A 25,152-nucleotide genomic window follows, 5' to 3' on the forward strand; every position below is an offset into this window, starting at 1 on the left:
GCCTCCTCCCCCCTTGTACGTGTGCGGCAAAGGCCTCTCGAGCGGGCGGCGAAACAAGAAAATAAAGGACTTGCTAGTGTCACTTTGTTAGCGGGTATTTTTTTTCTCCCTCACTCTCTCTCTCTCTCTCTCTCTTCTCTCGTTCAAGTTTTAAAAAGAGTTAATAATGGTGCCCAAAGTGGCCGAGTTTACAAAGGCTTCATCTCCGTTGTCGTCGGCCGTCACGACCACGGCGACTCGAAAAGCTCTCTAATGTCGCGTCGTGCGTTTGTGAACATTTTATAAGGGGGATGGGGATGGTCCGATTTCGGACGGGACGGGACACCGCAGTTCGCATACGTATGTGTGTGTATGCGCACATGATATGTGAATCAGAGTGCGCGTAAATTATCCCAGGGATACTTTTTGCCGCCCGCTGCACCCCTTGTCTTTTGCCGCGTTGCCCCGAAATCAGGCTTGCCACGATTTAGGGATGCACACAAGAGAGCGAGCGCATTGTTTTCTCTTTTTTTTAGTGTTCGCCGTTTCATTTCTCTTCGAAAAGACCGCGCGCTCAACGACGCGGGGGGTGAGGAGAAAAGGGGATCGAATGAGAGCGAAATGTGAAATTTAATTGGCCATTTGAGTCGGCGCGCCGGCGCCCTGCGCTCTTGTGTGTGTATGTGCGTGTGCATGTGTCTGTGTGTTCAGCAATCGGAAGAAAAAAAAAGTGAACTTTGAAGCGCTCTGATGGTCCAAATTAAGCACCCTAAATCATATTAGCTGATACTAATAAGTCCGGTGATGCGGACGACTGACTGTTGAGAATTATTTATTGATCGCGATACATCCCGTGCTTTTTTTTCTGTGCACCACGGCGCTTATTTATCGCCCGTCATTTAATTTATGGGCCGACGCAAAGATAATTTTAACATAATACTCGGCTTTTATTTTCCCTTTAGCTTTCCGTAAATTATATTTTTTTTTAATAGAGGCCGATTTCTGTCCCACGTGAAATATATTAATGTATATGAAGGAAATTGTACCTGCTATGAGAGTAAAGAACACCGTCCGGTTTATGGAGATGAAAGCGGGCTACATCTTTTAAGTACTTATTGTATTTTTTCCCGAGTTATCCAACTGCTGACGTATCGCAATGCTAGAGTTTATAATTTTGAAGAGATTGTATTCAGATTCAGTGGCATTTGGTGTAAAATTCATCATAAGGGAGCAATCATAAATGAGAAGACTGATCAAAATGGCCATGCAAACATTTCCAAAACTCTTGGGATAGTTGAACAAATTTACTGTATTCCTCAAGTAAAAATATGGCAAAAAATGGTCATTTACGTCGCTACAAATGTGTACACTCCTGTTATACATATATAATTACACCTCCACATATACATATGAGTACCTTCATGCACATACGTAAACATAAAAGATAGCCAAGATCTTTTCGTCAAACATGTTTATTCAGTTTCCCAATCCAAAAGAACTATAAAACAAAAGTGAACATTAGTTTTTTATTTCCATAATTTGATTTTTAAATATTTAATTTTACATTTTATTGTTTACTAGATGCGTAATGCATGAGAGTTACATGTTTCACGAAAGGTATTGCGTCAGTTGCAGTCTTTGCAAGGTGAAACGTTAAATTCGCTTGCAGCAACAATGGAGGTAATACACCACAAGCATTAATCTGCATTGAAATTTTAATTCTGCCTGAACAAATTGTCAACCAAAGCCTAAGTAATGTCACAAGAAGCTTAAGAAGAGTTTTCCTCCCCTAGAGCACATCTACAAGTTGGTAAAAAAAGGTGGACTGACTATTTTTAAAGAAACTAGACACGGGGCTCTAGTGACTGCTCTTACAGAAGTTTCAATACTACTACTACTATTGCGAGATATCGTCAAATAATTATCGTGAGGTCGTATGAAGTGTATCGTCAGAGTTATTGAACATTTTATTGGTGTCACTCATATGTTGGTAACAGATGAACTGCACTGGCGAAATCCACCGCGAAATCCCAATCATCTCGCAAAAATCAATGTGAAATGTTTTCCTCATCCTCTCTGTAGTTCAGACCTAGCTTTATGTGAATTTTTCTCCTATCTAAAGGAATGCCTACGTGAATAGCGTTATTCATCAGCAGAGGCTAGGGTAAAAGGAAATGTATAGTATTCCATATTTCAACGGCTTGCATTGACGCAGACCTGGAGTCGAATCAATGAATATTGTACATCATGTACTTACACATTAATCTATCAATACGACCAAATAAAAGTTACGCGATCAGAATAATTTAAAAACATATATGATCACTATTTATTGAACACATTTCAATATGTTAGTATTTGAAATTGCGCCGAACTTTAGGAATATAGTTTCCGTAAATAAGGTACTTCCAGTTAAATTGCCCGTTTTTGCTAAAGTTTTGAGCACTATTCCACATACCCCACCGTGACGGTATAAATACAACTGCTCCAAATTACGAGGAGAACAAATAGATTAAACGATAATATTATCCTTTCATTAGCATATATTTACGTGTCACGAACTGATGACGGTTTGTTTATAGTTTTTGTCTTCCCTCTTCACTTCTTCTTTTATTATTCTAGTACTTTAAATTTATGCAATGCTTTCCTTAGCTTCATTCTGTGCGTTACCTCATTTGTGACAAACAACACTCACTGCCAATTGGCTAAATTTCCCGAAAAAAATATTTCGTATGTAATAATAAGTGATATATTATTGTGAGAGCAAGCAAGTAGCTACAAGGGCGTATTCTGATAGTTAAAGATTCAAATTAAAGACACCTGTTGTATAACGTTCATTACATTTTTCGGAAAAGTATAACCATTATTTCAATTTTAATGGACATTTTATTTACACTCATGTTCTGCTCCCCTCTGTCCACAGGTGGCTATTTAATTCGCATGTTCTTTATGATCTTGAATAAATAAATAAAGATAAATAATGACATGAAATCACAGTGTATGTTTCACAATGATAATGGGCTGGATACCAGACATTTCACGCATCAAAAAATATCTACACACATCGTGTACACGTATACTCTCTTTAATTCAAATATTCTTTTATTTTAACTTATTAAGTATATTTTAATTTTAAAGTAACAAATCGAAAATGAAAATTAATTCTCACTCGACAATACTTGTACGTTCACATGCTAAAAGTTGTTATCAATCTTGTTATCCTTTCTCCCGAGTCGTTATAGCACATATTCCAAAACTATTAGGCATTTAAGATTTAGCATCTGTTAGTTCATTTTACTTTCATCCTCGGCGGATGAAGGATAGGTATCTATTTCTGAGTGCACACATTTTTACCCGTGACCTCAAACACGTCAAATATTTTTACAAAAGTCCAAAACGTAACCGTTGATCCACTTAGGCAAACCAACGTGCCTTGGCATACAGATTAGGAGACAATGGCTGCAGTAGTGTTGTTCATTCTTTGGTTCGATAGCGGAATACGGTGTGCCTTTCATTTCAGTACGAAATTGCACGTATGGGCACATTTGCCTATCGTCCATAATAAAAGTAGGGATGCTTCATTTTCCGTCAGCACATTGTCAGAGAAGCGCATATGTTGAAGCCATATTCCACCGTATTTATTGCACAGCCGCCGCGCTATTTCTGTGGCGCCGAGTTTTAATAGTCGACGAGCAGGGGCGCACGTAGTATCACTTTTCACATATTTTACAATTCGTTTGAGCATAGTGCACGCGTTATAACATTTATACATATATCATAAAATTATGTTTATCAATTACTTCTTACGAAGAAAACATACCTAATATGGACTTAATAAGTGTATGTGACATGTGTTTTACTACTGCAAATAAAATGATAAAACTTCTGCAAACCATTTCCTCCCGGAAACCTATTCCTTGGGGTTTATTCCGACATGTTTATTGAAATTCAAAGTTGCGATGGTTTTTTTTTCAACTACCCGCATCGGATATTCAAATGGGATGAGGATATGCCATTTGCCTTTGCGTTAGGCGTCATTTGATTTTCTTCTCGACGCAAAACCTTACCGTGAAATACTTGAAGGAAAGAAGCGGGTTTTTATAGATCTCTTCGTTCCCCCCGTTATGTCACCCATTTTGTTATAAAATGAGGTCCCTTGTTTGGCTTAGGAAGACTGAAATTGTGATTGCACGAGTTAGCGTGTCACCTTTGTTCAGAGGGTAATGGCAAGTGATGAAATGTAATGCACACCAATTCATAAGTAGTTAGTAAACAGACATGATGTTAACATAAAGTTTTTGAGCATTTGAGGACCTTATTATTTTTAAACGCCTTCTAAAACCTATTTGGGACTATATTCAATGATTTACTTTTTGAAACTATGATTTCGGCTATTTTTCCCTGCAAATAAGTTAGTATCATTTCAATAAATACTCCGGTAGGTGACTTTATGTTAACGATATGACAGATGCAGCATAATTTCGCACGTGCTATTTTTCGTAATAATTATAAGTATTTCTGCACCATCAACTCAAATTATTTTGGTGTTGCACCTCCAATACCATATGAGCATATATCAAATCTGGTATTTTGGATGTCATTTACTATGAAAAATATCCCTGGAAGTGCTAGTTTTATCATCAATTGATACATTGTACTCAAGTATACACACACAAATATAGACTTCTCATGCAAACTCCTTAAGAGATAATGTTGGACTGCACCACATTCCCGACTGTCCAATCTTCAACAAATGTTTCCGTGTCTTTACTCTCGGCGTATCTGGGTGAAGTAAAATCCAGTGTAAGAGAAAACTCCAAACCACCCCCTCTTCAATGTTATCCCAATATGATGGACGAGGTGTTCTCATGAAACCAGAATTGAAGCCGTGGCTTGTATTCTGGATTCTGAAGCCAACAAACCGTGTTCCTTCCCGAGAGAGGCAGAACTTTTTCTCTGCCATTCAGTTCCTACTTGGCTTCCACGCGCGGAACACTTCAAATGTTCGTACGATGGAAGGTATATTGCGTAGCTCCATTATTTCTCGGTGCATTAATGAGGATACTTCTCAAACCTTTCCTTCCTCATTTAATCACTACGCAGCCATAAATTCCTGCCTCCAGGATGTGACGTAAATATTAACGGCATTTGCAGGACGTATCCAATAATTGCATACTTGAGTACTCTTCGGAGAAAATCTTTGCATACAGTTAGTGCGAAGGATTTTTCCTTCGTGAAATTCGTGTCAAGGAAAATTGTATACGATTTTGATTGATTGAAACCCTGCCAACTTTGGCCTTAACATTAAGGTCACATTTTCCTTAATTTGGAAGCATGCACCTTAATAATTACATTTGTAAATAATGCCATAGATCAGCGCTGGATGTGTCGCACAGGAACGTAGGTAATGTCATGATTACCCCATTAGCCGTATGCTACGAGCTGTCAGCAATTAAAATCACAACTATTATATTTTTACTGACATCAACGGAAATATTCCGTGAACGATGATTCAATATTACCACTTTTTAATTTGAATCAAATTAACCAATAGTGAATTACCATATCAGCTTTAAAAAGAATGTGGCAAGATGTTTTTCTGCGCATAAAATCTGACTTTAAAATTTGTCATTAGATAATGAAATGTGAGGTTGCATCATCTTTTCCTACTGCACCACTATGTTCTCCATACTTCCGCTCTCAAAATACACTGGATGAATGAAACGACCTCAAACCTGCGCATGCGTGTTGAGGTGGAATATTACTTCCACATATCACCAGAAGTGCTTCTGAAGGTTATTTTGTATATGGTCTACAAGCATGTGTGCACTATTTTTCAGCCTAACCTCGTAAATTATTTTGGTTGGAAAAACTGCGGTAATTACATATTTTTGCGTCTTGCATGCAATCTAAAAAAATATTGACTTCAACGAGCAACTACAAAACGTATATGATAAGAATTAAAAGAAATAAATTTAAATAGTCATGGATATTCTTTTTTATCACTAATTTAACAATAACAATAGCTTATATATCTCCTAAAAAGAACATCGAAATACTAAGTTTCACTGTAAATAAGATTGAAATAATTGCTTAAGTTATAATACATATTTTTCAATGCTAAATATCATAGTGTCCGAGTCTTTTTTAAAGAATGATTCAAAAACTTTATGTGTATTTCAAGCCGCTAATTTTTCAAGCAGCTGATCTATTTCCTCACAAGTAGGCTAATAGTAGTGATCTACCGTTCTAATGACGATTTATTTATTTTCATACATGGGTATTTCAACGTTTTACTACTCATTTTTTACCTTAATACTACGACTCTTTAATTATTTTCCCCTGATAATTTCAAATATATATATATATATATATATATATATATATATATATATATATATATATATATATATATATATATATATTGTGCTGCTTGTGCAAAGGATGATGCTCAACTTTACTCCGTACGCATTTAAATGAACGAACAAATTTGATTACATTCCAGACTTTTATCTTTTAATATTGCTCAGTGTGCAGTGCAATGCACAACCATATCCCGGAAAATTAGGTAAGCTGCTGAAGTTATGAGTCCATTGTTAACTGGATGCTCATTGTACTGGTTGGTTGGTTCAGGTATGTTTGATATTACATAGGATATTTCCTCCTTACCACCATTTGAATCGACCGACTTTTATAGTGATGTTAGGCGATAAACCATACGATTTAAGTCTTATAGTGCGAGCTTCGTTGACCATTAAATATAAATACCAGATATGGACCCCAAGCTAATTTTTCCTGTTTCCTAAACTTAAAGTTTCACTTGGAAGACAGAGACCGGAGGACGTTATCGCATACGTAAACACCTATTTTGCGGAGAAAGACGTCAACTACAATTGAGAATTGCTGGAAAGTGTGCGGTGACTTCAAAGGATGCTATGTTGAAAAATAAATTCGAAGAGAAATTGTCTCGTTTACTTGTTTGGTCGGAAAATTTTCAGATTACCCTCGGAAATTCACTAATATTAATACACAATACTGCGCCCGATTGGCATATTTTTAGTTGATACTGAGAGCACCATTTGATGCTACTGGTGGGTGGCACACTAATATTGGTAAGTATAAGGCTGCCTATAAATGACTCAACATTTTATATATTATTTCATCGGAAGTTTTCACCGAAATTTTTCAGACTTGGATGTAAATTTATTACATACAAATACACACACATATATAAATAAATAAATAAATAAATATATATATATATATATATATATATATATATATTGGTCCAATATGCTTTACATACAACATCGAAATATTGAAATTAATTCGGTAGATAATTTAGCAGTTGATGAATGCATTAAGAGAAACTTGTTATTCTCAGCCCAGAGAATCAGGATAGTAGGAGTTTTCCGATACTTTGTGCTATTAACCTAAAAGGTTTATTTTGTTGAGCGTCTCTACGTACCGCGATGAGCACCACGATTCATGGTGCCAAGGAATGAAGTAAAGGACTGCCTAGTTACTCTAGCTCTGCGGGTGAGGCCACAGATATCATTCAATTATCGTTCCCAAGACAGGAGAAGTGGACTTGAACCTACCTTGTATCATACGAGGTCTGTTCAAAAAGCATCACCACTTTTTCGTTGCTCCAAAAATTATTTATTTATACATGAATATCTATTTTGCCCCCTTCAAAGTAATCCCCTCAAGATATTATACACTGGTGTCAAAGTTTTTTCCAATCCTGGAAGCACTTTAAAAAATCATTTCGTGTGATCTTGTTCCGCTCCACCTTCGACGCGGTCTTTATCTCGTCAATCGTAGCGTAGCGTCGTCCTTTCATGGACCTCTTCAATTTCGGGTACAAGGAAAAGTCACTGAGGGCCATATCTGGGGAAAACAGTGGGTGCGGCATCATTAGTGTGTTGTTTTTGGCCATAAATTCGCGCACAAGTAACGATGTGTGAGCAGGGGCGTTGTCATGGTGCAAAAGCCAAATTTTGTTCTTCCACAAATCCGGGCATTTGTGGCGATTTGCTTCGGGCAAATTGCGCATCTTTTGCAGGTAATATTCCTTATTTCCGTTATCCCCTGTGGCAAGAACTTGTTTACAATTGAAGAAAACTATAAGCAAAACTTTCACATTCGACCGAACTTGGCACTTTTTTCGGTCTTGGCTCGTGCCGCAGCTTCCATTGGGATGATTGAACTTAAGTTTCCACGTCATAACAATGAACTCATGATTCGTCACCAGTTATGACCCTCTGGAGCAAATTTGGGTCGTCACGGACAGAGTCGTACACCCCATTAGCAATGTTAATGCGTTGCTGTTTTTGGTCGAAATTGAGCAATTTTGGTACGACTTTTGCGGCGACCGGTGTCATGCCCAAATCATTGGTAAAAAACGAATGGTACGAGTCAATCGATATGTTTAGCTCCTCAGCAACTTCTCTAACCGTGATTCGAAAATTGGCCAATACTACGAGGGTCATCCGGAAAGTAGTACCCGTTCGTGCCGCATGAAGTGCTGACGACGCGAGTAGCCGCTGGACGAGGTCAGATAGCTTCAGTGGCTTGTCTGCCTTCTCTGAGCCAAGTTGCGTGACGCTAGCATTGCCTGTGTTGTTTCTGTGATTGTTTACAATGTTTAAAAAAATTGAGAACGCCGCCAGTTGTGAAGTGAGGGCAGTGATTAAATTCCTCAATGCAAGAAACGTTCGCCCATGTGATATTCATCGCCAATTAAAGGAGGTGTATGGAGACAATGTAATGGACGAGTCGTCTGTTCGGCGGTGGTGTCGCAACTTCAACATGGGGAGGGGGAACACACACGACGATGAGCGTTCGGAGAGACCGTCTGTCATTACAGACCAACTGGTGAGCTCAGTTGACGAATTCGTGAGGAACGATCGGCGCGTCACAATTGATGACATCTGTGAGCATTTTCCCAATGTTTCTCGAACAATTGTTCATGAAATTGTTAAACACCATCTGCATTATGCAAAAATTTGTGCAAGATGGGTCCCTCGCGTATCTCAATGAGCTGGCGGCGAAGGACTATGCAGCAGGAATACAGAAACTTGTCACACGTTATGACAAATGCCTTAATTTGCTTGGAGATTATGTTGAGAAGTAGTTTAAAGTATCCTCTTTCAAATAAAATTTTTTATGTTTGTTAATATTTACTTTTGTGTCTTTATTTCACGAACGGGTACTACTTTCCGGATGACCCTCGTATTTTCTCCAATTCATCAATGTTTTCATCTGTTGTTGACGTGCTCGGGCGTCCGGCACGCTATTCGTCGTTCACATCTCCTCGGCCCTCTGAGAACATTTTGTACCGCCGACAAACGTTGCTTCGGTCCCAGGTAGCCTCTGCATATGCCACAGTCAACATTCGGAATGTCCCCGCACTTAATTTCGTTTTTCACACAAAATTTGATACAGATTTTTTGATCAATTTTTTGGAAGAGGCAAAAATCGAAGACAAGCCAAAATACGTCCAAGCAAAACAGCTGTCAATAATTGACTGAACATTCAAAATGGCCGAAATTTTCGGCATAAGTGAGAGACATAAGTACCAACATAATGCCACAAAAAAATGGAAAATCAAATATACGTAAACCCGCGAAAATTCGCGATAATCTTTGAACATACCTCGCATATCACCAACTCGAAAAAGTGCTCGTCCTTCTCCATTACTTTCGCAACATTGCGTCGAGGAGCATTCTCGACACTCGTACAGTGAAAGAGTTGAAGGAGGCGGAGCACCGGTTCTTTAAGCCAAGGCTGTTATTATTTTATCCCAGCGAGGGAGGTCAGTAAGATTCGCAGCCACGGTAAGGTGACCTTCGAAGGTCACCATGAATGATGGGAGTGGCCGAAAGGGAGTGGATGTTGGATACTGCTAGATTTGGCGTGGCCGCCGCATCCTAGGACGCCGGGGTGGAAAAGGGACGGTGCTCACAGCTGCGGCGATAATCCCCCTCCGTCATAGATGATCCTGTTGTCATGAAAACGGGGATAATGCATTATCCCCCGGCGGTGTGTTGTTTTTTATGGGCTGTCCCCGAGGGAAATGTGTTTGACCAATTACAGTTGCGATTGCCAGCACCTGTGTAGCTCAAGGGCTATGCGATTGTGATTTTATATTTTCATTTCGTACTTTAAATTTGTCTTTCAACTCTTGAGATATACCAAGATTTCATAGTTCTTTGCTAATTTCGTTTAATATTTATTTTGACACTGCCAATTTAATTTAAAACTGAAGATCTTTATTTCTTTCGTGATCAACATTCTGATTTCAATTTTTTTCAGAAATTCGGTACACGAAGCAACTTTCTTGAGTGCACTGAAATTTCTTGCTTTTCATGCATACTTTAAACAATAATGGTTATATCTGACGAAATCCAACATGCTTTGTTCGAAAATCAATCACAACTTACAATTTGTCGATTAGCTATTCGAATCACTGATTTTGATTGTTAAATAGAGGATATAATGTTTCACTTTAAGTTCAATAGGGATAATATCTTTGTTAGTAAAGTAACTTTTAGGTACCTCGACGAAATATGCGATTTGCAAAGGTATTTTTTTCTGAGGTTCATTCAAACCGGAACATACACTAACATTTAGGAAAAATTTTGAATTTAGGCATGGTTTATTAAATTAAGTCATCTTATTTGAGGGCAGAAAAATAACTACTTTTACAATTTCGGAGCCATGTTTATTTTATTCTTTTCACAGTCTCGTTAAGTTGAAAAGATTACAAACCGACTGACACACTCATATTTTGTGTTCGCCGTTATTAAAACATGCCCAAAACACGCTCTATTTGCTATGAAAGAAAAGCATTGCAAAAGAGTCTCCCATAACAAATTTAATCCACCAATAAATCCCACAGTGACGCGTCATTCGTTCAAATAGAACTGAATTATTTTGTCACACAATGCAAAGAACTAGTAGATTCCGGGGACATGGCAGGTGCTAATCGGATACCGAACCAAAAATTCCATTTATCCTTATTTGCTCGGCTCTAAGACAGTAACTAGCATGAAAGCCACCAATAATCTTCCGAACCAACCCCTCTCTCCTCCCACCCTTACCCTCTTCCATCGATTTGCACCGTTGATTACCTATACTTGTTGATACGCCCGTAACCGTTTCCCAGCGCTTGATTTAGGGTTCCAATCCCTGGCTCCTTGTTAATACCCTCCACTATTCCCGCGAACGATCTCCACCGGGTAAAGATGGGGCGGGGAGGGAATGAGCGGAGGGAGAGGAACAAGGTGGGGGTTCATTAATTTAAAGTAGTTCAGCTAATCGCCGCAAATGCATTCCGCAGAGAGTCAGTGACGATACGCGGAGGCGGAGAAACAATTGCGATGAGGGAAACAAAGAGGAGGCGAACGTCGAAGCAACGCCCTATTGCCACCTCTCCCTCCCTCCCTCCTCCTTCCCCCGCGTCTTTTTTTTATCTTTGCTTCTCTCTTTCTTCTCTTCACTCGTCTCTCTCCCTCTCTTTTTATCCAACCTCTCTCTCTTTCCAACACCCAGGAACACACGGCCACGGTGTGTATCGAGAGCGGAGCAAGCTGACGCATTCTTCGCTACTTTTTCGTGAAAATCCTCATTTTTTTTAGATTGAACACTTTAAAACACTTGGGGTGTGAGAAACAAAAATAAAGTGGGGAAAAAAGTTAAAAAAAAAATTCGAGGTGGAGTGAAGTTGATTGAAGAGTCTCATCCTCTCCCCCACCCGCCAACTGTGCCGCTCCCACGGGAGCATGGGGCAAGGGGGAGCGAGGGATGGAGAGGGAGAGAAAGGGAGGTAAAGAGCAAAGCGATATTCAAGAGAGAAACGTAATTATAGGGTGAACAAACCCACACATACACAAACTCAGGCAGACATTCCCGGACGCAGAGAGTTATTCCATTGAAAAGGCTCACTAAAGAATATTATTCGGGATTAGGATACTGTTATTACGTAAGATATAATCGTTCGTTGTTGGCATAGGCGATGAAGAGGTTTAGCAAGAAAATAAAAAATACGACTTTTCAGGGCATTGGAGTTTTTTTTATCAGCGAAAGATTTTTATATACTCTATATGTGCGCGTACGTCTGCGTGCGGTCATGTGAACGTCGCGTGTGTAGGTACAACATATACGCGCATTGGCATATGTGTACATGTGTGCGAATAAATTTAAAAATATGCGTCTGTTCTCATTCTCACGGTCTTTTATTATACCTTCTTCTTCCTCCTCCTCATCATCATCATATTCGCCGTCCTCTCATCGTAGAGATCATTACTTTTTATTTTTTTTAATTGCACTCAAACTCGAAGTATCATTGAGCTGCATGCAAAGGTGGATAAGAGGGTGAGTCGTTCGTTTTTTCCCCCTCTCGGTGAGAGACGCAGGAGAGGAGACTGGAGTAAGAGAATGGCATATAAATGAGCTCTTTTTCCGAATCTGTGTCAACGGGGTACTCAGGCGTACACAAAAACAAACTCTTCGTGTATGAGTAAACCCTGTACGCATATGACTGTGGCAATTTCGAATTGGACCAATATATATATATATATATATATATATATATATATATATATATATATATATATATATATATATAGATGTGTGTGTTTGTGTGTGTACATACAAACACACTCGTACATGTATAGTATATGAAACAGAAAATATTGTTTCTGACGTATTTAATTGTAATTAAAATTATAATATGCATTAGCCAGGAAAAGCTACCTTTCATCTAGGATAACAGAGTGCGTAGCGTTTAACTAAAATCATGAAGGTAGTGCTTCTCAACGTACCACTGAATTGTACAGGGATTGAATTGATTTTTTAAATCGCGTTTTAAAGAATTTTGTTCGAATACAGGTGTAAATGAAAATTGCCTTCGTCCTGTTCATTAACCGAAATGCAGGGATATCGCCCTAATTTTTATCTGCACATGTATCACGATAAAGATGACCCAAGTTGCATTTTTCTTTATTGTGTTCGCTTAAATTTGTGATTTTTCATGCGAAAATTGCAAGCCCCCCCACGCCCACCCCGGAAACGAATGTAAGTAATGAAGGAAGAGCAATTTGAGACCTTTGCGCCAATGTTTCGGTGAGCATGCAACCAACCCTCTCTTCCTCATTCTTTAGCGCTGGTTCGAGAGAATAGAAAAATGGAACTTCAATTGTGATGTCAACTGAGATTTACGTGTTTCACAAAAGGTATACAAACATCCAGGTTTTCGTACGAGAGAAAAATAGGCTGCGAGCCCTCCTTCGGCTCCGTTCCGATGGGTTTTTTTGCCTTGGGAAAATTTGGTCTTTTTCGTCGCAATGTCAGGTCTGGATGCGGAGCACCGGTGAAGCAGGGTGAAATAAACACGGGAATAAAATTTTCAATCAGAATCCCATTCCATCGATCACATAGTACGAGCGATTTGAAAAAAAAAGGATTTCGCTTTAACCCTCTGAAGTCAAAATAGTAACCGTGACACAATGGTCATAAAAAAGACCGTTTTAGCAAGGGAACCTAGAGGTCGGAGGTTTTAATGGAGAAGTCTCATTTTCATTACCTAAATCTCCTTTAGTAGGCGTTCGGTTTCCGTAGACCGTCCATCTTACATCAAAGCGCCTGCCATATATTCTTGTATTCATTTAATCACGATTGAAACTTAAGGGGATGAAATAAAATTCTATGAGGTGTAACAGACTTCCTTCGCTTGAAGCTGGACATATTTAAGTCATAGCAGCAAAATATCACATTCCGGCGTTCCTATTTCAGTCAGAAGTTTATTCATTTCTCAGACGCCTGTATTCAACTCCTATAGTCTGTGAACCACATTAAAGTGGATAAGCTTTTCCTTATTTATGCTCTTGTTTCAATGAAATGAGATTAAACCGATTTTGGAGTTAAGACGATTAAAATTCCGACGTCTGCAGTTAACGCTCTGGCTTAATATTTAAAAAGAAATGTATCCAAAGTTTTTATTTTTTTTATTAATGGCATTAAGTTATGATTACTCAGACTGCTATTGGGAGATTTCCTATTAGAACTATAGCACTGCATTTGTAATAAACTTCTTGTTTTAAATGCCTTCTAAGAAGACCGTCCTAATCCCCATTTCGTCTCCATTTATTCATATTACCATGAGAAGACCGCTAAGGCTGTTGACCCAGCTTGGGCAATTTCATGATTGCGAAGAATGTTTACTTTACTTTTTAATTAGTGATTTCCATGATTTCTATTCAGTTTTATTCTAGCAATAAGAAAACGTTCCAAAACTTGAAATATCCTTGAGAGTAATTGAATTTTCGCAGGATGTCGTGAAAAAAATTAAAACTATTCTAACGACTAGGTAATTATATTTATCTCACCATCCACACCGTTAACGGGTTTGCAAATTTTCTTTATCACTGAGCACATCTGTTATTTTCAAACGATTATAAATCGCCATAGATAAGTTAGACCAGTGAGCATAGTGCTACTGACCCCGTGTTCAATTCCGAAAGACACCTTCGGTCACCTTCACCTTGACTCAGGCTGAGCGATATTTTGGGCAACTATCTTCCTAGGAATCCATAGGCGATACAGGAAAAAGGAATGGCCCCCTTACGCTGATGAGTGAATTCCAAAAAATGTTTAGCATAGCATTAGATGAGCTCTATCCTCACTCATCAAATCAACCTTCGGATTGCATTGATTGGTCTAACAAATCACAATCGGGAAAAGTAAATTCGCGAAATCTTAAAAAAAACAACCTCGTCACAAATATAACCTTATTCCTGCACTCCTGAGAACTTAGACATTGAAGGAAGCTGACACTTAAAAGCCAATAGGCCGATGAGTGGTCGTTGTCTCCCCGTGCGACCCCACTGGGACGAGGAAATGGAGAAAACGGATGGGGTGGGTCGGAAGCGGATCGCTCGGAAGAAATTGGGCGCAAAAAAATGACGATGGGAAAGGGAGGCAAATGATTTCTCTAACGGTGGCAGTAATCGGCAAAAATATTCAATCGGTAGAGGGATGAAGGGAGTGATAAAAGATATATCAAGACACGGGAGCAATAAAGAGTAAAAAATAGGTGGGAGGGCTTCCGCGGGGGTGTAAGACGAGGAGAGTTGATGAGAGGGCTAAGGGAACACGGGGAGGTAACGTAAAGGGTTCGAGGGGGTTGGGAAAAAAGGATGGGGTTATACGATAGATGTAGGATTCATTGGTTGGGGGGGCGCGGGAAGGGAGAGAGGGAAAGAGGTGGAGGCAGTGTTTATGTACGTGTGAGGGAGGGATTTCGCGGGAGTGGAGGTTGGGAAGAGATTCCGGGTTGCGTGAACGCGGGAGGAAGCGCTAAATAAAAAAAAGTATCTTGCCACACTCGTGCAAACTCACGGCGGGGGTTGAAGAGAGGGGAGGGCAGTAAAAATCGCGGAGACGGAGAGAGGAGAAGAGGGAGTGGTGCGCATAAAGAGGGAATGGGTTGGAGAGGAGGAAGTAAAAAAATTGGAGGGGAAGGAAGAAATGTAAAGAGAAGGGATTAGGGAGGGGGCAAGGGGGAGGTCGTCTCTGCCTTTCCGGAGAGAAAAGGGGGGGCGCGGGATAGAGGGTGTGAGTGGGTATGGTCCGTGGACGGGGAGTGAGTCGTGGGAGGGGGGAAGTTGGGTGAGGGTTTGGACGATCTAAAAAAAAGAAGACGGAGAGGAAGGTGGGGAAGGAGGGAGGGAGGAAAGGGTCGTCTGTTTAAGGATCGTCGCGCGGATCCTTGAATGCGTCTGAGGAGGGCTTTGGTAGTTGGCAGTGGGGGGAGGAAAGTCCCCTCCTGTGGGGGAAGGGGAACCCTCCCGTCTCTCGCCCCACAACGCATATCTGAGGGGCCGCGCGGGGGGATATGGGGTCGCATGGGCGGCGGCGGGGGTAGAGGCGGGCAGGGTGCGAGGGAGGAGTGAATGTGGGGAAGAGCGGGCAACCTTCGTGAATGGAAGGACGGAGGCAAAGGGGGAGGAATGAGAGCCCAGGGATGGGGGAGAGGAAGGGGAAGGAGGGTTGGAGGCTCCCCTGCATCCCTTTCGGAAAAAAAAGGAATGGGTTTCGATTCCCTGTCCTTCACCGACGGGTTTTTTTATGCGTCCTTTCCTTATGCCCACGAGTACTCTTCTGCCCTCAAGTACTTGTTCCACGGGGCGTACTATAAGTAATCTCTTGAGGGACCGAGAAAAGGAGGTAGAAAAAACATCGAATGGCACTTCAGGATTCCTCCTCGAGAACCGAATATTGCATTCCTTATGCTTCTTCCCTTGCGATACCTGTTTACGCTTTCAATTCGCAGAATATTTCGACAATTATAATAAAAGCAGCGTGGTTGCAGAGCCCTTCCAGGAACAAACCTGGTTATTTCATCCAGTAGGCTTCTTCCTGGCTAACATGGAGGTAGCGGATTACAATTCCATTTCAAAAATAAGTTTTAGTGGTTCGTAGTATTTTTAAATTCAGGATAGCCTAGTATGTTATCATTATTTCACCTTCCCTTTAACTTTATTTTCTTCCTTGTTACTAGCAGCTCGTATCAATGTGTAGAGAAGTAAGTCACATTGAAATACTGTAGTGCATGTGCCTGTATTTGAAATGATCTTTCGCTATTTACAGTATTTTACATATTTATTGGTAACTAACAATTAAGAAAAATTTAATTATGATGCTGCTTGCATGGTGTTGAATAACCCCCTGCCACTTATTCTACCAGTTGATTACAGGTAACCTCGTAGAAGTTGAGGTTTATGACGAAATATGATACCAGCTGCGGGGGTATATAAAATAATATAACCTATCACTGTGATTAATGGCCACAAGAAAGAAGGGCAACCATCATACATTTTTTTGTGATTGCTACAGTTTTCATTCATAATTCGATAGTTCGATCCTACTTCATTTCGCGACACAGTTCCGTTCTCTTTAATGCTATTACTTCATCTACGCCTTCATATTCAAAACAGGCTGCAAACCCATCACATGAGGTGTGGCAGGGAGTGTTGGGACATTTACTCTAATTAAATCGAAGAAGATTCGGAATTTCCTTTCAGAAGTGCTCTTTAAAAGAGGGGTAGATGATGACAAGATCTTTTCATCCAAAACGCTGGGATGTTTTTATTTGTTCGCCAATTGCGTGAAGGAAAAAATTAATTAAATCTGTTAGTGCGGGCGTTTAATTCTCTTTTATCTGGGTCTAATGACGGGTGGTTCCAGTGGTCGATGAAATGGGCATGGGGTCTTAATGACCCTGCTCCTATTACCATCCCTTTAATATCGCTGTAAAGCGTTCTCCTCTCGGCAATTTTTGACAAAACTTTGCCGCTCTTCCAAGATGTGTACGCAATTTCTTAATTAACTCATTCCACCGCTGACCTTAAATGTGGCTAAGAGGTTTTATTAATTGCCTCTAATTAGATGTGTAATCATGCTTATCTTTTAATGCTTTCATAATATTTACTTAACCTTTAAGTGTTAGAAGAAGCTAAGAAGTTAAGTTCCTTAAAAGCAGACCTACATATTCTTCTAACATGTTGTCGCCGTAAAGTTAGGAGATAAGAGTGGCACTTTAATATTTGATGTTCCGCGCGCTAAAGAGTGCCCTTTGGTCAATTAATATTCGATGCCTTGCTGTGTATGTTAAGATTCAATGGATTCACATTCATTGAACCTTTCGTAAACTAAATCTCGTGAATCAATTTCCGCTCCAGCTTCTATGCTTTCTTCCTTCAAAATACTATTTCTTTTTGCATGAGCGCTCTCTCATATCTCGTTCGTATCTGTAAATAATTCTGGAAACGAAACCTTTTAAAGTGGTGGGAAAGGCTTTTTGGTCGCTCATCGTTAATGAAACGAAAGGCAAAATTTCACCGCGTGTCTCTTAATTTACGTGGGCCATCAGTTTGGAAAAATCATCCATCCTCGCCCACCATCCAGTTTCATAGCCGTCCGGTCGAATACGTGAGCTCGTTCTGGTGTTTCCGGCGTTCATACGTGGCCGCATATCCTTCCTATTTTATTCAGATCACGCGGCTGTGTCGACGCCCCACCCTTCAGAGATTGCCGGAGTTTGCAGCATGTATCGGCACAACGGTTCGGTTCGCGGAAACTTACTATCGCGTATCCCCCCCCCCTTCTCCGCTCTAGACCTGTTGATGTGAGGTGACTTTTACAAATAGCAACCAGGAGTGAAACTGAAGCGGTGCGACATGAGCTTCTAAAAGGGTTGCAGCCACGTTTTTTCATCTGATGCGTACAATCATAAGCTCATTTTAACCGATTGCTTGAATGATTCGAAATGTTGAAGCGGTTAAAACAGGATCACTCCTCATTGTTTTTCTTATTTTATAATTCAGGTTTGTAGACAATCATTTAGCTCGCCGGCTCGGGCGCACTCGGTGTTTACAAAATGACCGAATTCAGCGGGGCATAAAGAGCGACAGATTTCCAATATTCATCCAATTCCTCGGGGCTTGTGTACATAACACTACGTTTCGCAAACGTTGGCTATTTCGAATGCCGACCGAAATTCTTAAAGAAACGGGGTGACACAGGATTACAGATTAACCGTTGATTTTTAAACTGAAAGCCGAAATTGTTCAAAACGACATAGAAAAATCTCCGGCCGAACGCAAAAGAATTCCAGTTGGCGGTCTCGTTTACTGAATAAACTGTAGCTAAATAGAAGGACCTTGAAAAAAAACGGGAAACACAATCCCGGAAAACTGATCATATATTGAAACAATGTCCTCCTTTTAAAAAGTCTCTGATTTCATTCGCGAGGAATATACAAGTATGTCGCAATTCCCGGCGAGCGAGTAGGAATCATCTTGTCCGGCGGCGTACTATTCCACTGATTTAAAATTCGGATTCTGGCTGAAACGACGAATGTTCCGGATTCACTCGTAAAATTGACGTGGGAAGGTCGCCATCCGACCATTCATCTGGGACGCAGACGGGACCTCAATAACAAGGATCCCAACGGGCGGAAGGGGCTGGCGCGGAGGAGGGCGTGACGATGCTTCAGGGAGTAGGGAAAACTTGGGCGGGTGCGTGCTCGGGGCGTGTTTGAAGACCAAAAGCCATGACCCTACTAATACTAACGCATGGGTGAGGTCTTTCCCGTGACCGTGAGTCCCATCTACGCATAGCATCACAGGGGAGTTCAGATTGAAGCAGACTGCCCAAAATAATGCATAGACTTAACGGACAAAGTCTTTTTCTTTGTATCAGGTTTTAATGATCGTGACCTTTAGAAGGCATTATTGACCGTTTGTGTGTGTGCCATTGAAAAATGGCAACCATTGTTCACATCATGCATCTTTTCATTTGAAAAATATGTTCCTTCGAAGATATATTGACGGCCTCGCATGGGAAATAGTCACATCTTAAGAGTCACCATGCCAAATATTTGCAATGATACATGTAATTATTTAAATAACCAAATATTAAATAAATACTTTCTTCACGGGAAATATGTAAAACAGCTTTTATTTGGGCACTGATGATGTTATTACTACCTTTCGTGGCTATGCTACTATCATAAATGCATGAACGTTGCCATAACTTGGCTTATGAAGCAACTTTCGGACTAAAAATTACTGATATATTAATGCCCTGTCCAAAGCAGGAGCGAATTGCTCGTTCCATGCCATGGAACACCACAAGAAGAATCCCACTGAACTCGAGAGCCAACAGGAGAGTCTGTACCAAAAAAATTTCGGTTGTCACGATATGAAAATCTAAGTGAAGTGGATATATTTTATCATTCAAAATTTAAGCATTGTCTATTCCTATTTCAAGTAACCATAATCTTCTGGCCTTCAGAAATGATGAAGCGACGTCAACATTTTGGCACGCCAGTAAACTTTTAAATCGTTAACGCCCTCTAATGCTAGCAAGTAAGCAGGGGTGGAAGTGTAAGCTGTCCCTGCCGCGGAGAGACACACACACAATGTCGACTCCCACCCGTCCTTCTCCGCTTACCTTGCGTGATGAGCTTGTGTGCGAGGGATAGCGCCGCTCCCGGAACCGCGTCGAGCGTCCGCCGCTCTTTCTTCAGGAGCCGCAAGTAGTCGTCCTCACGTGGGGACGGCGGCGGAGGGGAGGACGAAGAGGAGGAACCGAAGGCGGCGGCGGCGGGCAAAGCCACCAGCGTGTCGCCCGGCGTTTGCGGCTGGGCGGTCAGTGGAAGTCCCACGCCCGCTCCCACCTGGACTTCTGTCACCGCTCCTCCCCGAAGTGGTAGCGCAACCGCTTCCCCGAATCCACCTCCTGACAAGACGTCACGTTCCTCCTCCCCGAGTGGAGCTTCAAGGACGGTCGAGGCGAGGTGGCCGGTCGCCGCTGGGGTCTGCGGAGGCGACGGTCGCTGTTGGGAAGGCGCCTCGGGCTCCAGAAGGGCGTCCAGTGCAGCCATACAGCCTGGGCCGGCCGAACAGACGTCGACTCGGGCGTCGGGCGGTGGCCTATCGGGATATTGCGGAGCTTCGACGGTAGGTTAGGAGGGGCTTAAAGACGGCCAACTGACTGAAGGAAAACGCCGGCCCGCTTCGCGTCGCGGGAAGTTGAAAGCACCCCAATCGGCCGCGGGACGCGGAGGGTCGCCGGGGGAAGAAGGGGGGATAAGGGGGGATGGGGTCTCGGCAACTGAACACTTCCTTTCCTTCTCTCTCTCTCTATCTCCTCCTAAGGAGAACTATGACCGTCGTAGTCAAAAACCAAAATACTCCGAGAGCGGCCTCACTAGACACGGCTGTCTCCCCGAACTCTTGACTGTCCCTTATCCGTCTCCCACCGCGTGAGCGAGCGTTGTGGCGGCGCCCCAAGTCCCGTCCTCTCTCTCGCTGTTGTGTGTACGTGAGAGGGGACTCTCTCTCTCTTCCTCTGTATCTGTGTGTGTGTGGAGGTGAGGAGGGGGAGTAGTCCGTGTGGGGAGTAGGTGGAAGGGGAGGGTGGAGAGGGTGGCGAAGGGGAAGGGCCCGAGCAAAAGCGAGCGAGGTCTCCCGAGCTCGGGGGCTTGCGTCCCTCCCTCTCTTTTCCTCTGCGCCCCGAAACGAGGAGAGCGGTGTGTTTTGCAGGGCGGAAGGAGTAAGGGAGGAGGGAGAGGTGGAGAGTTTGCGAGGGGGTATGCGGGGCGGGAAGGGGTTTGAGGATAGAGGGGATGGAGCAGGTGCTGCGCTTTCAGCCGGGGCGGAGAGCGAGAGGGAGGGAATGGAGGTGGCCTAGCGCGCGTCTGTGTGCGGAGAGAGTGGGAGCGAGCCGGAGAGGGAGCGAGGTGGAAGGAGCAGGCGCAGTCAGCACCTCGGTATTCGCCCACCGACTGAGTCAAAGCGATCCTGGCCGAAATCCCTCTCTCTCTACCCCCCGTAGTGTATGTGTGTGTGTGTGTGTGTGTCTCTTTCTCTCCCTCCCTCTCTCCCTCTCTTTCTCTCCCCTCCGTCTCCCTATTCCCTCCCCATCAAAAACCCTTCCCCTACTTCCCCTCCCCCACTGCCCTCCTCCCTCTCTCTCTCTACCTCGCTCTTTCGCTCTTCCCCCAGAAAACCTCGCCGTTTCTCCCCGTCTGCCAACCCTTCCTTCTCTCCTCCCTTGCTTTTACTTCCATCTCTGACTTCCCCTATCGCTTGATTCACCCCATACCCCTTTGACTCCCTTCTACTCACCTCCATTTCCTCCCAGCAACTCGCCGAGGACCCCTTTATCTCTATCCAAGGAATCCATGGGGTACTCTCCCTGTACTCGTGTTTTTTTTCAAATTTTATTTTAGTATTATTTGGTCCAAAACAATAGAAAAATTGACGAGGGAATATAAGAACTGTTGATGGGATTGGAGAGAAGGAAAATGAATTTTGGAAGTGAGGAAGAACATAATGGATGAACTTAGAGATTTAATGAGTCATGAATAATAAGAATAAATAAGAGCTTGACTGAGAAGAAATTGAAGCGTGGGATGGAACTAATCGGTCCACCTGCAGACTGCATCTGTATTTGCCTCCTGGATTATTTTCTCTGTTTCTTCTCTTCCTGAAATTCATTAATTCACTCGTATTCCTTTCACGTCTGATGTATTATCCGTCTGGATAGTTTCGCTTTGTTTCTTTTCCTGCGGATATTTTTCCCAGGTAGACCAAGTCAGTTCCTCCCTCCAAGCATCCAGTCTGTCATGTCTTCATTCTTTTTGCAAACGTTTTTAGGCCCACACACCTTTCCCACAGAACCTTTTTGATGATGGTAGATCTAGCTGTAAGAGGGAGTCTGTGGTATCTTTTTTTCACCAAAATAGACCTATTTGTACGTCTACCTGTCTCGTCTTTTTCTTTTCTTCATCAACTCACCTCCTCCTCGAATTTGTCCCTTTTCAGCGATCCCCCTCCGACTTCCCTCACCTCCTCCTTTTCCGACACCTTCCCTTGCGTCCCTACTCCCATTCCCCGCCCCTCCCATCCAGCGTGACAACCCCAACTCCGCTGCTCCGACCGTTCCCTCCTTCTCCTATCCCTTTAGACTCCCATTTCCCTTTCTCCCACCCTTTGCTCTCAGATATCTCGTTCCATTCCCACCCCCACACCCTTTGTATTTGGCCCCCTTACCTCCAGGCCCAGCTCCGGACGCTGTTTCCCACCTCTTCCTCACTCTCCCTCCCACCTGACCTCTTCTCTCCCGCCCCAAATCCCCTCCCCCATCCTCCTCATTTCCCTCCCCCATACCTCAGTCGCTGTCCTCCTCCGTCCCGTCCCTCCTCCAACCCCCACCTCCGTTTCTTACTTCCCTCCATTCCTCTTTCACCCCCTTCCCGCTGCGAGCCTCCTCCGAATCCACTTCCCATCCCTACTTTCCCATTCCAGCCCCTTCCACCTTTTCTCCCTGCCCATGAATCCCCGCGTTCCTGAGTGGTTCTTTTTATTTTTTCCACCGCAAGGAGACCCGAGTCTATTCCTCCCTAGGCTTTCCTCGGAAACCGAAATCTTGTCTCACCTTCCCGCGCTCGATTTATGTCCTCAGCCTCCCTAAGTTTTAACGCGGCGTCGCCGAGATCTTCGTTTCTTCTCTCGCGTCCCTCTTTAGGAAATTGTTTACTCGCTCGTCACAGAGGAACGGAAATATTTTTCCCACGCCGTCCTCCGTGGCGAAACTCGGAGCATATTTTATTTATGCATTCTGAGGAGTTGACGAAGGTGGTCACAGCCCCGTTACGAAACAAAGGATCTGCACGCATGTTTCTAAGCTTGTCAGCGGGCGAGGTCATTTTTCAACATATCCACTTTTCAACTCAAAATTTCTTGGAGTAAATTACCCATGTGGGAATCGGGGTAGTGGCAACAAGGACTTCCAAGTAATAAATTAATCATCAGCATTTCAAAAATATTGTCAGGATAACCTCTTGGTTCACCAATGGAATATGTTATTGGCACATAACCAAATAAAAATTCGGGCTTTTTCACCGTAATGAGATAATGTTATTTTTTAAGATCAAAGAACTACACGCAATGTGTGCCTGAAACTACAGACCCGATTCCGAAACATAAACATTGAGTAACATAGTACTTAACGCAGAGAAAATGGGAATTTTGTTCAACTTCACCTTTTAGACAAAAATAAGCCGCATTTGAAAATAATTGTCATTTTTCCTGTGTTTATCTGTGAACTCACTCACTAGTTGGTGATAGAAAAAAAATTGATAAACTCATTCAAATCTCCTGTTGAGCCTAATTAATAAAGTCAGCCTGAATAAAACACCATAAATTTTCAATAAAAATAAAAAATACTTGACAGCCTGCTGACAGATAACAAAGTACATGAAATTTCTAAGAAAATAATATGGATAATGACAAAACGTACTAAAACCCCAACGACGATTTTGTTGATTCGAATGTCGTTTACTGCATAGTATATACATGTATTTTTGGTCAGCTGATTTTTTATCAAATACCTCCAAATACTCTTTTCATCTCACAAATATCTGGCAATACTCCATTAAAATGTATCATATTGAAAAAATGAGAAAGGACTTAAGAGTTTTTACATATTATTATTCATCAGTGAAATATATGCTCCATATCAAAAGCGTAAAAATTACATCATCAAAACTTACTTCACTCTTCGGTATGAATTCAAAAGGGACTTTATGTTACCAATTTCATCTGGAGATCGTTAATACAAGAATGTAGATCTCAGAAGTTATGATGTGTAGAAAATTAGGACGGTAAACATTTGGGCGTAAGAACTGAGGCAAACGTACTTGCATGGTTGGTAATGCTTAAATATCAGCGAAAACTAAAGGTTGGCTATCTAAGCTCCATCAAATAAACCATAATATTTACATTAAAGTTATCTCATCATTTTTTATGAGGTGGAAAGAGTCACATACATCTTCTGCCAAACCGGAATTAGAAAAATGTCTGCAAATAGGTAATCAATCGCATATTTAATGTAAAAATAAAAATCTAGTTTAATCTCAGAAAATCATTAGAATTACAATGACCAGCCATAAATAAATAAAAATATTCTTAAAGTATTCTTCCCAGGTGTTTTCTTTTATCTGGTGTTTCCCTGCCTTGTTATGTCACGTATGTTTAGATTAATTGTGTCGTCATAAAAATGTATCTATTTTCCTAGCACCCCTTCAGTCATTCTTCTGGCGTTTAACCATGACTAAAATACTTATTAATCACATGGTACATCATTCACATAAAACTCTTGCTTTTAACCTTATCAAAGGGGAGTATATTTGTCAGCAAATATTATTTCTTTACAAATTGACATCTATTCGTTTGGTATCCATTTTCACTCTATGTGGAAAGAGCATCACTGATTTTCATAAGAAAATGAATTTACTGGATCGCAAATCGTAGCAGAAAATGATGAGCAATTATTAAATGGACAAATTTGTCTTCCTCAGACGAGCACATTTGTACATTTGTGATACATTCGTTATGAGGTACTACATGTGAAACCATCCACAATAAGGAATGGAATGAAATATATTTGAGGAATGCCTCGAGGAATAAATTATCTGATACATCTAAAACATTTTTGCGTACGACATGTGAATTTTAAATTGTTACAACTAGAAAACTACAATAAGAAACTCAAAGTAATAATATTGTTTTGAAAGATGTGGCTTGAGGATATGTC

General features: G+C 41.6%; 1 protein-coding gene across 1 annotated transcript in view; it reads right to left on the reverse strand.

The window, feature by feature from the left end:
- The window catches only part of LOC139694092 (KH domain-containing, RNA-binding, signal transduction-associated protein 1-like), a gene marked incomplete at its 3' end in the record, with an annotated part of 337,621 nt that extends 316,776 nt beyond the window's left edge, over positions 1–20,845 (reverse strand). The window contains exon 1 of the mRNA XM_071592518.1: positions 20,002–20,845. Coding sequence (XP_071448619.1) covers positions 20,002–20,434 — 433 coding nt within the window. The remainder of the gene's footprint in view (positions 1–20,001) is intronic.
- Between the last annotated feature and the right edge of the window lie 4,307 nt (positions 20,846–25,152).

Source organism: Hetaerina americana, unplaced genomic scaffold (assembly GCF_022747635.1).
Source record: "Hetaerina americana unplaced genomic scaffold, ioHetAmer1.1.p SCAF_5, whole genome shotgun sequence".
In the NCBI taxonomy this organism is placed as follows: Eukaryota; Metazoa; Arthropoda; class Insecta; order Odonata; family Calopterygidae; genus Hetaerina; species Hetaerina americana.